General features: G+C 38.2%; 1 protein-coding gene across 2 annotated transcripts in view; it reads left to right on the top strand.

The window, feature by feature from the left end:
- clstn2a (calsyntenin 2a) overlaps positions 1–18,125 on the top strand; it is a 101,558-nt gene that overhangs the window by 32,912 nt on the left and 50,521 nt on the right. For both annotated transcript variants that reach the window (XM_053628297.1, XM_053628296.1), the window contains exon 2: positions 10,722–10,844. In XM_053628297.1, the coding sequence (XP_053484272.1) occupies positions 10,722–10,844 (123 nt within the window). The remainder of the gene's footprint in view (positions 1–10,721; positions 10,845–18,125) is intronic.

Below are 18,125 nucleotides of genomic sequence, written 5' to 3'. Positions count from 1 at the left end.
GATCTTCTGCTAACGTCTTGGTGCCATATACCACAGCACACCTTCAGAGGTCTTGTGGAGTGTATGCCTTGATGGGTCAGAGCTGTTTTGGTGGCACAAAGGGGACCTACTACACAATATTAGGCAGGTATATTTAATGTTATGGCTGATCAGTGTATATCCTGTGTGTTTTTGATTATTGTGCCTTGCCTTATTCAGTTTGTTTGAAAACTGCCTGATCCTTTTCCAGTTTTTTGACCATGACCTTGCCTTATGTTTTGGATTTGTTTGCCATTTTTGTAAAGGAAGCATTCTACCTGCACCTGCCGCCATCTCTGCCGACCTGACAGACCTGAAAGATCTGGCAGTCCAGGCTTGTTAAATGAATCCAAGTTCTAATAAAAACTCCAACAAACAAAGCAATTTTGTTTAATTTCATGATAATAAAGTTATCATAGTATGTTATGTTGTTATTTAGTATGTTATGATTAAATATATGAATACATTATTCAGAATGAACAGATAATGTGTTCTAAACAGATACAAATACAGATATGAGTATGTGGCTTGCCAGAAATTTTCACAGGGCCTCTGGCTGAGACTGCTTTGACACTGGGTTCCTTTGGGGTGCAACAAAAAAGAAAATGTACACAATTGGGAGTTTTTTTAATCCATGTGGAAGAGAGTGGTACAAAAAAAGACCATGTACATTAACATGCAGCACTGCATAATATATTTACAGTGACTTTAGTAACTGCCTTGTCAGGGTTGCTGTGGTTTAAATAAATGATAATGATAATGAGTCTTTATTTGTCACATATACATTATAGCACAGTGAAATTCTTTTCTTCACATACCCCAGCATGCCAGGAAGTTTGCGTCAGAGTGCAAGTTCAGCCATGATGACACGCCCCTGGAGCAGAGAGGGTTAAGGGCCTTGCTCAAGGGCCCAACAGTGGCAGCTTGGCAGTGCCGCGGCTCGAACCCTTAACATTCCAATCAGTAACCCAGAGACTTAGCTGCTAAGCCACCACTGCAAATAATGCTACTGAAGTGATTAGCTGAGGTTAAGGTACTGTCAGTATTCATAAACCACACTGACATTGCAATGCTCTTCTTCTGTTGGTTCCAATGTTTTCCAGTGGTTTTAATTTTAGGAAAAAAATACCTTCCAATTCAGGCCACACCCACTTTGAGTCTAAATGGATATTTGGACAGTAAATAGCGCCAGTGCATTTCACTGCTAACTAAATGTTATAACTAAAACTATGCCTGGAGCATTAGCTGTCATAGTTCATCTCCAGAAACACATCTCAAGTCCAGAAGCATTTAGTCAGAGAGATCAAGGAGTTGTAGATCAGCTTGAGCTGGAGGACAGGGTCTTAATTAGCTCTTGACATATCTACCCATGACATATCTATTGCCTAATAGGAGGTCAGGTATGTGATATGCCGCAGTGCTTCCACATGCTAAAATTTAGTTTGTTGAACTGAATATTTTCACTTACACTTTTCACTTACACTTACTCTTTCTTTTTGTTTCTGAGGGATGTTTTTTTTTTCCTGGAGGGATGTTGGAGCGGAGCAATATAAAAGCACAAATAAAATCTAACAATCCACAGCTGATTTGATTCAAAAGCTATACACAGTATGTTTTTGCAGTCACAGCTAACCCTGATCCAGATTCCATCCCAGCGATTATGCTGACATTTGATTGATTTTCATTTGAAAACATCACTGCACCTACAGCAGCACATATATTGTTTTGGGCGTTAGTTCCGAGCAAGATTGTTGTCTCTTCACCTAGATGCGTAATATGAAAGGTGTATAAATCTAACTGTAGAACAGCTGTGAATTTAGAGACTTACTCTGAATCGTGTTCCAGAATCGGGAATTTAATATGAGTAGACACGCACATGTTTCGCTTAGCCGTAGAAAAATCTAATTAGTCTTTTTGTTGAAAAGAACATGTGCACTCATACATTTAAAAAGAGCTAGCATGTTTAGAGCTTTTTCTGTATCCCTAATTCAAAAAACTTGAATGTCAGATACTCCACATTATCTAAGGTTACTAATAAACTGTAATGCTGTTATTTAACAAAAGAAAACATAATTGTTGATATGGTGAAAGAGATGTTTATTTAAAACTTATGGAAGGAACACTTATATAACATAAGTGATAACAGGAACTAACTTCTCTCACAGATATGCCATAACTTTCAACGTAAATATAAGTTAAAAAGTATGACATGTTGTTCATAAGTCAATTAAAATTGTAACTGCTGGCAAACTGCTCTGGTATAAGAGGAATAAACCACCTTTGGATGTGCTGTTGTTGGAAAAAAAAAATCAACTTCACGGTGGTAAAAGCTGACGTTGAGCTGTTGTAAGTAGAGATAAGGTAAAAGTATTCTTCCAGTTGGAACAAACTAGTCAGATTATCAGGTTATCAGTTGTGGCCACTGTAGTAGGCTCTGGTTGAGTAATAAATAAACATACACATTTTACTTGCCAAAAAAAAGGATTTGAGTACCTTTGAATGGAAATAATGGTTATAATGGTGGAGTTTTCTATGGTAATGTACACTAGCACTTTGGTAGTAATCATGTTTTCTGAGAAGCAAAGCGGCATCAATGACTATCCTCTTTCTGTCACTCTGGCCCTATCCAGCCACTCTCTTCACCTCCAACAAGTTCACAAGTTTCATTTTATCAAAAAATTTAAAAAATACAAAATCTAAAGTTGGCTGTTTAAGGTGTTGGCTTTTAAGGTGGTCTAAAAGCTAACTGAAAATACAGATAAAATGGAAAATATCTTATTACTACTAATAGGAAACCAAGAAAAAAATTCCATTGAGCACATAACTTTGTAAGCAGCAGTGCTGTGCTTGGAAATGTCTTCTTGGGGTGAGAGAGGTCAGAAGAGAACAGCCAGACTGGTTCGAGCTGACGGGAAGGCTATGACAACTTAAATAACCACTCTTTATAACCACGGTGAGGAGAAAAGCATCTCAACACATGTTCAACGAAACACACACATTGAACAGCAAAATATTGTGGTTATATCAAACTGTTGCTGGCAGCTGAGGTTGCGGTCCCTAGTGTATTAATGAAGCGTTTGTGTGCCTGGTCACAGCTAAGTGGGAAAGAGAAATAAATGGCATAAGCTGGTAAACAACCACCTCGCATGAAACGAGTTAGCAAGGGACTAGCAAAACACCTTTTTTAACTCTCTTGACAGCTCCACTTCAATCAATTCCATTTAGTTCCACAACATCATCATTTAATTTCCTTCAGAGCGACAGTGTTGTTTGCAATCAAATAAACTGACAATTTCAGGTTTTATTACAGTCTCAGCAACTTGGAGACACTGAGGGACTCAAATGTAATGATAAACAATATGGATAAACAATATGAAAAACAGCGAAGAGCAAGCATGTGTACTAAATTTGGCAGCTTTCTAATTATGGGCAGTTGACATTTCTGAGTCCTCCAGGGCGGTGATACGAGATGAGAATGGCAAATGCCAGGGCTGAGAAATACTTAATAAAGGTTCAGTTCAACGTTTGCATAACAGCACAGTGCAATTTATATTCTTTCATTCTGATAATTATTGCAGCATTTATGAAGTCCTCACGCTTTTGAACCATTTGTTCTGTGGTAGCACAGTGGTTAAAACACTGAGCTATCAGAAAGTAATGAGTTCAGGATCCCAGAACCACCAGGATGTCAATGTCAGGCCCTTGAGTAAGGCCCTTAACCTTCAATCATTTCTCAATTTTAAGCCACTTGGTATGAAAGCAATGATTTTTATCTTACAAATGTAATGTAATGCAATGTGTTCTGGATTAATAATAGTCAGTAGGAATAATATGGCTGAAATATAGTATTGGCATGCTTCCCAGTACATTGGCATTGACTAACACAGCTGAGACTGGGATAACAAACAATTACTCAAGCAATTAGTGTATATATTTTGTTCCGTTCAAGGTGATTTATTGGCACTATATTTTATTCAGTAGCATGCAATACAATATTTGTATTTTTTGGTTGTTACTATGTTGTACAAGAATAATCATATCCTCTTATATCAGTCAAGAGAGCTGATTTCTAGCTATTGATGGAATTAGTATTGCCTAAGCTCAGAAATAAGCATTAAAAATTAATGACAAAGACCATTACAGTTTAAAACTGTGGTCAGTGGAGCATGGCTTTGAATTGAGGTTAATGTATCTGAAAATGACTCTCTTGCCTCTTACAGTGAACTCAATTCTGCTTAATGTGCGAGTATTGGCTTATCTTAAATCAATACGCCTAATTAGTCTGTTCCTGTTTGTCATTTCAGGACCTTTTATAGCTCTTAGGGTTTATTGCAGACAAATGTAACCACTAGTTTTCCTTTAATTACATTAGTGAATCAGAATGTCAGTCTGATTTGGACTGAGAGGTTGTTTTTGTTGTTGTTGTTGTTGTTGTTGTTTTGTAATCCCCTGTTCTCAGAGTCAGGAAGTCTACAATCTAAAGTCTGACATGCATATTACGTTATGGATGGTCTACTGTGACTAAAGAGGGCTTAGGTGAGGTATGTGTTCCTATACAGAATTGCTCCAGAAGTGCTGTGAATGAAGGATTGTACAGGAATACAGTAATGTTGCAGCACTAGCCACACAGCTTAAAAAGCTTTTTCAGGACATTCATATGCTAATGTCGAGACTCACCTTTTTCTTTCCATGTTTCTTTTACTCACATCTGGAGGGAAAAGGGAATGCTGAGAAGTACCTCACACATGTGTCCTTTTCACTACTACTAACTCATCTAATAATAAGGCTGACTGAGCATTTAGCAAACAATTATACAATCTGTGGAGCAACATTCCCAGTTTTCACTACTGGACTTGCAAATTCCAGCATCCCAGCCAGACGAAGAAAGGTGAATTTCTTGCCTGCATCCATAGTTTTAAGGGCTCTGACAAGAAGATGCAAATTGAGCCTCATTAAACCTCATTAAACTAAACCTTGTGTAGTTTAATGAGGTTTTACTCTAGTAAGATTGGTTTATAAAGGAAATTGATGTATATCATAATGACAAATAAAGTGAAGTATATCAGCCAAGTTTTTCATGAATATATGGCATGACTTGATTGTGCCATATGGACTGAGCTAAAGTTTCAGAAAATCCTGCAAACAAAAACAGTGAAATGAACATTTTTCTGTTGACTTAAAAAAAAATTGTATTACTACAGTTTAAGAGAGGAACTGTTATAGTTGCAGTATATCTGAAAACTTGAAACATTATTCACGTGGCCAAAATTGTCATCAAATGTCTTTTTTTTTTTTTTTTTTTTGTAATTTATAATTTATTTGTTTATCATTTGGTAGTATTAAAAATGTTTGGCTGACAGAAACTTGTGGGGACCAAGTAATGATTTCATTACCCCTTTGTTTATTTCAAATGAAACGCTAAATTGTTAAACTATTAATTAAACCTCTTGGGGAAATTTTCCACTGCCTTTAAAATGGTTACTCTATGAAGAAATTTTTTGTTGCTGTTCAGGCATCAGGTGTTCGTGGTTCTGAAAGCTTGTAGCAAGTCTGAGGCACTGTGTGAAGGATCCTGTACAGCAACATAAAATAGTGGCAAAACAGTGCAAATGGAACTTGGAAATTTACAATGCAGACCAAAAGATCCTTGTGATAATGGGGAAAAAAACCTATTAACCACCACAAGAAAAGCCATAATGGCACTAACAATGGTCCCTCACCTTCTCTGTGAATAGGCGCCATTGAAACAGCAGGGAGTCTGACAAATGCAACTTTGCATACGAGTCAAGTGACTGAGATTTCAAATCAATTAGGGGTAACAGTGTCATGTGAAGTGGCTCATGACACATGCAGGTAGTGAAAAGCCTAGATATTAAAGTGAAAATCGTAGCAGCAGTGGCTTGTCAGATGGTACGACTGACAAAGAAGAGGATTTCATCAGAAGTATAAATAACAATGAGAGCTTTTTGAGCGTTTGTAATAATGCATAAAGGTAGAATCACAATTACTACATTATCTTGTAATTCTGATTATTTGACCTGATCATGATTGGCTATTACTGTAGATTCCACTCTGTTTCCATATAAATAGATCATGTGATCATTTAATCCAGTGGTACTCAAAAGTGTCGTCCATGAAAAAAGTTTGTTACAGTGCTGAAAATCACAATCCACCATTATAGAAGTTTATATATTTTTATTATTATTTTATACTCTTGTGAATTGAATGGGTTTAATCCAAATGACAAGTTTTACCTAATGAGGAATAAAAATGTGTTCTGTAAGTGGAAAGTTCTAATAAAAGGCACCATAAAAGAACCACATATTATTGTACTCATTGACATAATAAGCCTAATATTTGACTAGTTGGATTAGGGTCATGGAATAACTGTAATAAAAGGATCAGTGAAATTTATTTTAAAGTTATAGGGGTCCCTGGCTGCAAAAAGTTGAAGAAGTTTAAGCAAATATGAGCATTCACTGATATAATTAAATTGCTGCTCGCATCATATTTCAATATTTACTTTCAGTCAAAGAACTGTGTTTCTGTATAAGAGTAAAATTTAGTGGAGTTTTAATGTAGCCATTATGACTAAATCTCACTGATAAAAGGATGTTGTTTTCACACTTTGGGTTGTAATACAATGTGTATTCTAAATATTTAATGAAGTACTTTAACATATTGGTTGTGCTGTGTTCTCCTTGCAGCTTTTTATTATAATATTATATTTAAAAATTCATTTTCAGACAAAAAACTTTTGTGGAAGTCCTACTTCCCATATTACAATACTGATGAGGAGCTTACATGCTAATGAGAATGCTACCAGAGTAAATAAAGCTGAAAGGAGCACTGAGCTAGACACTCGCATGCTTACTATAACAGCATCTTGCTACTTTTCTCAAACTGCTGCAAGAACAAGACTGGAGTGAGGTAGGTCTGAAGAAGGCTTTTGATTGTGGGGATCAGTACTATCTTTTTAAAGTGCTACATGTTTATAATTTAGTGTTCTGTCCTGGATTGAGTCTATACAAATACAGCTATTACAATTACAAAGTCACAATTACAAGGTGCTCAAGTAAACCAATAACAGTACCAAGAGGCATTTGGCAATGCTGTCCTAGATTTTGTCATCTATACGCCCTAGCTGTAAAACCTCTCATTCAGTAAGCTTTAAAATGATCAGAGATTACACAGCATGGAAGCTCATGTCCATCAACAGAGCGCTTCTTATAATTCAATTACCAGTCTTCTTTGGATGGAGGATGCTATGTCTACATCAGGGTCTGGGAGGTTTTTCCACCATGTTCAACTGCAGTCTCAGTAGCGTCCCAAATGAGCCTTTGTCATCTGGCATGTACTGCTAGAGACTCAGATAGAGACTTGCAGCCCACGGGAATAGTTGCAAGCAACCAGGTAGACACTAAAACAGATTCAAGAATGGCTTATGAAGCAAAAACGGAAGACTTCTGGTGTAGGGGCAGATATAAAATTCCCTGTCAGGTATTTCATAGAATGGTCTAAAACTGTTTTTAAACCCTACTCTCAGAGGGTGTGAATGAGAAATTATGTGCCAAGTTGCTTAAATGGTCCCATTTGGCTGCCTTTCCAGCTACTCTATAGGGGAGGACTACTGATAAATAGCTGCTTTTGCACGCCTACAGGTGAATCTTATTGAAAGCATCCAAAAAATTTGTTCAAATGTTGCATTCTGCATTCCAACTACAGGCAGCTTAGAGACTCGTCTGTCATCAACACCACAAGTGGATGGTGCTTAATTGAAAGCTCTAAAAATCCTGTCATTAATGAGAATAAATGACATGCACCTTAATGGACTTTAAACACCTTTTTCATGTTTAAGCTCTTCAAGTGTGGAAAATCCCTTTGGTTTACAAGGAACAAACTGCCACACTTTAATGGTTTTCCAGTTAACCATTATATTTCAATACCAAATTCACCAATATCGCAACCCATCCTGGTGAGAGCAGGCGTTTTAAAGATTTGCCATATCAAATCAGTTGGAGGAACAGCCAGCTTTCCAGTCTGTGTGCCTTTTAATAAGATACAAGATGTTTGTACCTTTTCATTCTTCACAAGCAGTGACATCAGATTTTTAGAAATCGATCTTGCTGCAGCAGCAACAGATTGACAGGAAACTGAAAGCAGAGTTCTCGCCTTGAAAAAGTCTAAATTGGTCTAAAGAGTCTTCTGCTCTGCTTCAAAGAAGACCCTGTATTATGTAAGCCTAGGAGTAATCCATGTAGAGATAGTTGAGTCAGGTTTTCCTCTGGAAGGTACTTTTTCCACAATCCATTATGCATCAAAACACCTCTTCTAGTGAAACATCTCTTCACTTCATTATATCTATTCGGATTTACACATGTGCAGTGATGCTTTTATACCAAAATTGTGCACACTGGTATTCAGATCGCAGACTGTCTCCCAATATGTAGCACTGAAATTTATGTTTGGACTGTAAATACACTGAAGCAACTATGGAATGCCACTTGAGGACAAGATTAAATACATAAATATGACACTATTCATTCATTAATAGTATCGTCCCTTTAACACTATGTATTAGTTGTATTTTATTATATTATATATTTCATAGCTGAGAAAAAAACATCTTTTTCAGTCCACATGTTCTAACCTTGATTTATTAATTTTTTTATTAAAAGCAAGCTGTTGTGTTTAAAGGCAGTTTTCTAGTTTATTTGCCATAAGAAAGAGATTAATTACGAGTGGTTATGATTATATTGCTAAATACAAGATACTTTGCATTCAGTCTCATTTCACTTTCAACAGTACTACTATCCGAGTATTCTTCTATGTACAAAGCCAATTGAACTACAGTGTCTTCTGCAGCCAAAGCCCCAGTATACACTTACCCTTCAACCATGCCTGTGCCTTTTATGACAGATCGTCAGTCATTAAGATATAATTATATGGGGATGTCAGTCATCATGAAAGAAAACCTTCCACATCCCACAGTTTATATAAAAAAAGGCAAAGTAAAGCAGTCAATTGCTAATGTTAAAGTCGAGTTAAAAGCCTGCATTATGTGTCCATTATTGTGGTGTTTTGTTGTCTAATAGCAGAATATATGGCTCTGGAGTGGATAAAAGCAGACCTCGTGTTGCATTAGCCTCCATCACAGTGCATTAACACGGTATAATGTAAAATATAATTATCCCCCAGGTAATAACTGAGACATTATAGAAAAAGGGAGAGAAACTGATAGAGGAAGAGAAAATGGGCAGTGGGTAGATAATGTAATATAGACTCTTAAAAGTACAGACAAATCATATGCACCTGATATATTGTCCTGTGTTTTCCAGCTAATGAGAAATAATTTACTAATCAAGCTGTTATACAGATGAATATTGGTTCTTTCAATATTTTTTCAATAATATTCTTTCAATTTCAATTTCTTTCAATAATAAAGCATACAATAGTCACTACTAACAAAAAGAATATTAAACCTCCTGCTGGGTCAAGCTGGCTGATTTTGCTTGGGGTAAATTATTTTTCATGCTTTTTTTGACTTGTGTTATAATTAATTGTTGTTTGTAAATGCTTTGTGTTTACACAAAAGGTGTGAAAAGCCCTGTTAATTGAGATGAATGCATGCATGTTTGTTTGCAGTATAAGAAGTATACAGTGGCATTTCTGCCCAATTGTAACATAAAATTGAGAATCTGTAAACACAGCCATTCAATGCTGGTTGTTGGAGCACAGTATTTTCCCGTGCCACTAATTATTTTATTTTATTTTTTTGGAGCATGTACTGTTGCTTTGACTCCATTCCAGCACACTGGATTTGAAATGAGAACTGTACTGGCCATGAGCTTGTGTTTAGGTTTCTGGCTTAGTCCTGTGTCCGCCCTGTTATCCCATCGGTTAACTTATCTATGTATACCCAGCTGTTCCTTTGTTTCATTGTGAAGCAATTATTTTGCCTAGTGTCTTGTTTCATAGTTTCATTTCATTTAATGTTTTTTTGTTTTGTTTTGACTCTTCTCTGTTTTTCCTGTCTTACATTATGGATGTAGTTTATTGCTGTATGTCTGTTCTTTGACCCCCGCTTGGACCTCTGACAATGATTCATGGGTTGCCCTTAATAAAACACAGTTTGATTTTCTGCACACAAATAGGTTATTGAGGTGTTAGGCAGTGTACCTGGTGCTTAAAGAGTATTCATAGAACTTCTCTAACCCTGTATAAGCACTAAGGGCAGTGTGTAATACCTCAATAACCTCTTGTGCACATACAAATGTGAGCCAAGATATTCCAAGAAGATCATGTAGAGACGTATGATTAATTGCATTGTGGTAAATATGCATTGTGGTGAATTAGTGGGCCACTTATAAAATAGCACTTCATCTAGCACACCCAATTATTTCTGCACTTAAATCAACTCTGAGTGAGTGTCCCATACCATTAAATTCTTTGGTCTGTTACTTTACGTCAATTGTGATTGATGTTCTTTTTTTTTTTTAAAAAAAAAAAAAAAAAAAAAAAACAATGTAAAATTGTCTGGTCTTTTGCTTTCTATATATAAAAGACAACAAAAGGACTTATGATATAAAAGTATACAAAAAGCATTGGGGTACACAAGAGGTGAGAGATTGCAGCAGATTACTGAGAGTTGTGAGAATCTGCTTGCTTACATTCTTGCTTACTCTTATGTCTTTCGCTTCCAGTGAACAAACACAAACCATGGATTGAGACATCCTACCATGGAGTGATCACTGAGAACATGGACACTGTCCTGTTGGACCCTCCACTCGTAGCCTTGGACAAAGATGCTCCCACCCCCTATGCAGGTACACATTTCCCCTCACTGAACCAAGACTAGCTCTCTCTTCAATGAAATATATTATCATTCTGTTGCGTCTTAGCAATGTGTCTATATGAAATGTAGGTCTCAGATTATAGAGATTTAGAGGCACCTTTTCTGAAACATAACCTGACTGATGCTCTGACCTCAGTATTATTTCAGAGTATTCTTTATTCCTGACATCCTGATTGCACCAGTGATGCATGTTTATAGTCTTTCTGGCATTGGAAATGGTAGAAACAGAAATAAGCTTAGAACAATATGGTTATTCATTTTAGACAAGTGTAAGAGGTGATCAGCTGGAAGTCGTGTGAAGGGAAAAAAATAATAATTATATCTGTGTGTTGGTGTCAGGTAAGTGTCTGGATGTGCCAGCTGGAGAGTAATTCAACAGCAGTGATAATTTTATATTTATACAAAGAGGCAAACAAGGTACTGTGACAGCACTTTACAGCTTATTAAATGACAAAGAATAGAATTAATCTGCTTTTTGACAACCTTGAAAATCTGACTTAGAAACCTTTTGTACCTGCATTAGCCATGATAATAATCAGGCATTTTGTTCCGCCTCGCAGCAAGCATAATGCAGGTTATAAAACTGATACAGTGTACTTGAAAGAGTCCATGCACTCTATCAAGCCCTATGCACTTAAATGTTTTTTTTTTTCCTTTTAAGCAGGAACTTAAAAATCCTTATGTAGCTGATATGTAGCTACATTTTTTTCCCCTTATGTAGCTGATTTAGACAACACTGGCACAGGCACCAACTCTTTTAGAATTTTTTGACCAGCAGTTGTTTTTCTTTGCTGAACTATGGCTGAAATTGTTTCATTAAAGTTTACTCAACCTTGTGCCAAAAAAAAACATTACTTTGCATTGCATTTTATAAAATATATTTAAATAATTTTAAAATCAGGTCTTCAAATGTACATTATGCTTGTGTGCCTGCTGTATTTATGCTTCATTAAGGAGATTAATTTATATTTATCCTGATAACTGACTGAAAAGAAAATAAAACTTGTGATCATTCTTTCTTGTCTTTCAGTGAGCGAATGAATGCATGCCTGCAGATTGAAAATAGACGCTGGTGAAATCCTAAAACATTAACAGATAAAGTGATACAAAAAAGTATACCCCATGGAAATTGTAGGCTTGTTTAACATATTTAGAGAAGCAAACATTTGATCATCTTTGAAAAAGTGCCTATTAATAAAGTTGATACTCTTGAACAAAACCACAATTTTTGTATAATTGTATACCAGTCTCTGACATTGGTTTGCTGGATGTTTTGAGCACTCTTCCATGCAATAATCTTTCAGTTGAAAGATGTTTAAGGGTTTTCTTGCATGTACTCCCTGTTTCAAATCCCCCATTCCATAACCCTTTTCTTCTTTTTGAGCCATTTCTTGGTGGATTTGCTAGTGTGCTTAGGATCATTATCCTGTTGAAAGTCTTGCTTTGTATTTTGCTTGGTACATTATTAAACATTTCACTTCAGTTCTGCATTTGCATCTCTACCTACAAAACGTGACAGAACGCAAGACCTTATAAAATGGATGCAGCAAAAAGCAGCAGGGAAAAAAAAGGTGGGAGAAGGAAGGGAGGTTCTCCCTGATCAAAGCCAATCAGGAATGGCTCGACATGACATACTCCCTCAGGGCATATATCAAGAAGGAGCCTTCCAAGCAGGCTGAAACCATCTCCCACCCTCCCTGCCCCACTAAGGACGTCAATCTGCCTCCCTCCTCTACTGTAGAGCTCGTTCAGCCTGCCGAGTCAATAGAGAATGTCGTTCAGATTTTCTATTAAACTGTGGATGCCGCTCAGCATCCCTGTACAGCTGAGGACGTTGCTCCGCCTCCCAGTGTGGCCAAGAGCTCCGCTTTACTTCCCTGCTCCACCTCAGACGTCACCACACCAGGCTCCGCTTTGGACATTGCTCCGCCTTCCTACTCCTCTGAGGACGTCGCTCCATCTTCCTGCTCAGTTGGGGATGTTGCTCTGCCATCCAGCTCAGCTGACGATGTTGTGCTGCCATCCTGCTCCGCAGAGGATGTCGTTCTGCCTCTATGCTCCACTGAAGACATCGCTCCTTTTCTCTGCTTCACGCCGTATGTTGCTCCTCCTTCCCCTCTCATGCTTCACGGAGAGCATCGCCCCCCCGGCCTCATGGAGAACTTTGCTCCCCCTTCTGGCCTCATGGAGAACTTTGCGCCCCTCTCTGACCTCACGGAAAGCATCGCTCGTCCCCCCTAGCTTCATCGTGAACGTTGCCACGCCGCCCCAGGTTCGCCTTGAGCTTCATCCCCCCCACTGGCTGCGTCGTAGATATCACTCCGCTCTCAAGCCAGGCTGGGGATATCACGTCAACTCTGCAATGCGGAAGAGACCGCCCCACATTTGAGCCTCAGGGAACATGTCAAGCGTCCTCTGTCCAGCCTCGCAAGGGATGACACACAATTGAACTCTGAAAAGCTGAGAGACATGTGGTCTGGGGCTCCCGGATCCCCTCCTGAACTGTTTACGTGCTTTGGGAGCCACGTATTAAGGGGGGGTGTCTCATATAATATCAGAGAAAGTCAAGACTAGGATTTCCATCAGCCACTGCCCTAGTGGTGCAGTGAAAGGTGTCTGCAGCCACTCCTGCAGACACCCTTCACCAATTCCCCTTTCCACAGACACTGTTGTCCTTGTATCCACCTGCAATATTTTCTAATTGAACATAGTTGGTTCTATAACCAAGAGCATAAAAATCAACTAATTTCAAACACAGTGACCCAAACCAGAATATGTTTCTGTAGTTAGTGAAAATAAATGCAAAAATTAATGAAAGTGTAATTCCAAATTTACATGAGATGTGGTAAATGAGGCAGTGCATGATATTCCACGTTAATAAACTTCATCTCATGAGCTTCATGCCTGGCAGTCCACTCCTGGCCACATGAGAGTATTTTTCTAAATGATGGCGACATGAGATACTTGACAGGTGTTAAACATCCCTCTGGCACCAACGAACTCTAGGTCTTGTTTGGCAGCCTGAGAAATAATTAGGGGAGTGTGTGAGAATAGGGCAATTGTGAGAGCATGCATGTGTGCCCCATGTTTTCATGTCATAGACTCATCGATGTCATTCATGTCATAGCCATGTTGATGTCCATTATCTAAGAGTCTCCCTCAGTGGGTGAAGACATCTGCCCGAGGAACTAGTCACAGCAGTGTCATCCTAATTATTCACTTGGGATTTAACAAAATTCAGTGTAGTTCTTTTACTCCGGCTAAGGCTTAATGTGGTACTGGTGTACAGTAGCTGTTGATATGTTATTGGCTTGGAACCAAACCTACACAGACCTGAGGAGACCTGAGCCTGTACGTAAGACCTATAGCAAAAATGATAAATGTTATCTCACGATATTATGTCACTTACTTGGACCGCGTTGGTGGGGATCACACTTTTCGGTGATGGTGAGACTTACAGATGCAAGTAAGTGTAAGCTTTACAAACTTGTAAAGACACTAAAGAGGTGATAATTAAAACATGAGCTGGGAACATTTTTTCTGTTCCTGAAAGTGGCAATAGGTGCAGTTTGCATAAAGGTGTACTCCTGTTAAGCTCTAGGCTCCCCATGACCCTGCGTAGAATAAGCGATACAGAAAATGGATGATGGATATTTTCTATAATTTCTGTCATCAAAAATGTTTTACAGAATGTTAAAATGTTCTTGATTCTAATGACACTGGAAGACATTTTTAAGGTTTTAATGTTTTGACTTTTTTTATTGTGGTATTCACACAGTCCATTTACTTTTTAATACAGGTGATATTTAGAAAAAATAAATCAAAATGAAGATGACAAACCATTTTAAGCAATAAATAGAACATTCAAAGAATATGTCTTTAAAATATTTTTTGCATGAAAGGGAGTAAAATCAAATGATTTGAAGAGAGTTTGAAGATTAGGGTGTTATTCCTCTTGAGATTTTGAAGCTTATAAAAAAATATATTAAGACCAAAAATTTTTTGCCAATTGCTTTAGACAACTCTCTTCTTGTTGCTTTTGAAGATTTATTCTATCCGCCACATAAATCAACAGATGTACAGATATGGATATTTGCAGCACTGAACAGATACAGTTCCAGATTCCAGTTTCATTGTGTTACACCCCTATGCTTATTTAGAATGATGCTACTTTCAGATCCTATGAGTTCAACTCAAAGCTATCTCCTTTGGTGCAATAAAATGTCTTCAATACATCATTTCAAATGCCTTAATGATATCACTGTCTCTCTCTCATATTTACTATATTTAATTTATGTACGCATAACTGTGTTGTGTAAGAAGAGAAGGAGAGCTTCATGGGAAAAAATTCACAACCATAAAAAAAATCCAGAAAACAGACAAAACTACTTTGAAAGACATGTCTCTCCTTGACTAGCTGGATTTTAAATGAAGATAGATAGAACAGGTTGGCAGAGTTTTCCCACAAAGGTGCCGTCTCCAGATGCATCATTAACTCTAACATCCTTTACTTCCATTTGCAGCCCATTAAGTATTCTTATCTTGAAACATTTCCAGTGCAGATGATTCCAGACAGGCATGCTGTATTTATTTATTTATTTATTGTTCTTTTAATGCCATACCAGCATCAGTGGCTATTTTCATGGCAAGATCAAGGTAGGTAAAGCAGGACATTCCAGAAATTCTTATAGCATTGCAACAATAAAATCTTACATTTCATTAGTGTCAACAACTACATGAGGTGCTTCACTTTAACATTCAATAAGAACTCCAGGCATGCTGTATGACTGGCTTATTGTATAACTACATCAACTGGATTGTGTTGTTCATAGTTTTCTCTTGTTTGCTATTGTTGTCACTTGTGGATATACATGGTCAATGCTATGTTTTTTCCTAGCTTAGTTGGCAGATTAGCATAACAAGCTGATGTCATACTTAAAACTGTACTAATCATGTACCCTCAGGCACCAATATTTTTCCCCCCTCAATGTGTCTATACATATTTCATGAGAGGTCTTATATAACAGTATAATATGGTTATAAGTTTTCATTCCATTTTTGTGCATCAAACAGTAAATGGGAACTAACCATAGGTAAGGACTAAAGTAGTAAGAGGAAGAATCTTTTTTGAAGAATCTTTTGAGCTAATCCTTTGGATTTGTTGCTTTACAGCATGGTTACCTAATTTGCATAGAACTGAGAAAATCTCAATTCTTTGTCCCTTTCTCACTCTCTAGTGTAAATGTAGGATAATATATAAAGTTTCTAGAGAAACAGGACATTTCCACAGAAAAAAGCTTCATCCTTTATCATCTTTCTTTATCCTAAAGCATTCTTTATCAGCTTTAAGAGAATTGCTTCTGAATCTGTAGGAGGTAAAGCAGGATATACATGCCTGGCAGGTGACAGGAAGTGACAGACCAGTTCAAACACATGTACATGCTAAAACTTAATTACACATAAGAGGGTACCAGCAAAATTCAGCCAGCTTTTTTCTGTCATGCATATGAATGGGGCGGTCATAGTCCTGACAAGCCAATTAGATCCATATTTGCATATCTCCCTCAGCCTATTCACCTTGCTCAAGGAAGCATGAAATGAGCAAAAATACATTCTGGAGCCTGTGTCCATCAAAATCTGTTAAAGCTCCTTCTCTCCACCTCCTCATGAAATCTATATAACATAAATAGTCTGATGGTAAGTCTTTTCCGCTGCATCTTTTGGCTCTAGAGCAGGTTGCAGGTAATGTTTCAGAACAATATCATTCTATTATCTATGAGCTGGCTGTGTAAAGGTGTGATAGATACAGCACTATGTACAAATCTGGCTGTGTGCCGGGAAGAGATTCATTGATACTAATACTGATATTGGGCAAGACATCTCAGAACAGATTTAATGGGTTTCAGAAAGCTCTCCTTTTAAACAAATTCACTCCACTCCAACACCATAAATTCACGTATACCCATATATATATACGGTATCTCACAAAAGTGAGTACACCCCTCACATTTTTGTAAATATTTGATTATATCTTTTCATGTGACAACACTGAATAAATGACACTTTGCTACAATGTAAAGTAGTGAGTGTACAGCTTGTATAACAGTGTAAATTTGCTGTCCCCTCAAAATAACTCCATACATATCCATTAATGTCTAAACCGCTGGCAACAAAAGTAAGTACACCCCTAAGTGAAAATGTCCAAATTTGGCCCAATTAGCCATTTTCCCTCCCCGGTGTCATGTGACTTGTTAGTGTTACAAGGTCTCAGGTGTGAATGGGGAGCAGCTGTGTTAAATTTGGTGTCGTCGCTCTCACACTTACCCATACTGGTCACTGGAAGTTCAACATGGCACCTCATGGCAAAGAACTCTCTGAGGATCTGAAAAAAAAGAATTGTTGCTCTACATAAACATGGCCTAGGCTATAAAAAGATTGCCAAGACCCTGACACTGAGCTGCAGCACGGTGGCCAAGACCATACAGTGGTTTAACAGGACAGGTTCCACTCAGAACAGGCCTCGCCATGGTCGACCAAAGAAGTTGAGTGCACGTGCTCAGCGTCATATCCAGAGGTTGTCTTTGGGAAATAGACATATGAGTGCTGCCAGCATTGCTGCAGAGGTTGAAGGGGTGGGGGGTCAGCCTGTCAGTGCTCAGACCATACGCCGCACACTGCATCAGATTGGTCTGCATGGCCGTCATCCCAGAAGGAAGCCTCTTCTAAAGACGATACACGAGAAAGCCCACAAACAGTTTGCTGAAGACAAGCAGACTAAGGACATGGATTACTGGAACCATGTCCTGTGGTCTGATGAGACCAAGATAAACTTATTTGGATCAGATGGTGTCAAGCGTGTGTGGCGGCAACCAGGTGAGGAGTACAAAGACAAGTGTGTCTTGCCTACAGTCAAGCATGGTGGTGGGAGTGTCATGGTCTGGGGCTGTGGGAGTGTCATGGTCTGGGGCTACAGGAGTGCTGCCGGCACTGGGGAGCTACAGTTCATTGAGGGAACCATGAATGCCAACATGTACTGTGACATACTGAAGCAGAGCATGGCCGCAGGGCAGTATTCCAGCATGATAACGACCCCAATCACACCTCCAAGACGACCACTGCCTTGCTAAAGAAGCTGAGGGTGAAGGTGATGGACTGGCCAAGCATGTCTCCAGACCTAAACCCTATTGAGCGTCTGTGGGGCATCCTCAAATGGAAGGTGGAGGAGCACAAGGTCTCTAACATCCACCAGCTC

The sequence above is a fragment of the Ictalurus furcatus genome, chromosome 7 (assembly GCF_023375685.1).
Source record: "Ictalurus furcatus strain D&B chromosome 7, Billie_1.0, whole genome shotgun sequence".
Lineage (NCBI taxonomy): Eukaryota > Metazoa > Chordata > Actinopteri > Siluriformes > Ictaluridae > Ictalurus > Ictalurus furcatus.
The sequence above is the reverse complement of the archived record's forward strand: the minus strand, read 5'-3'. Positions and strand labels throughout refer to the sequence as shown.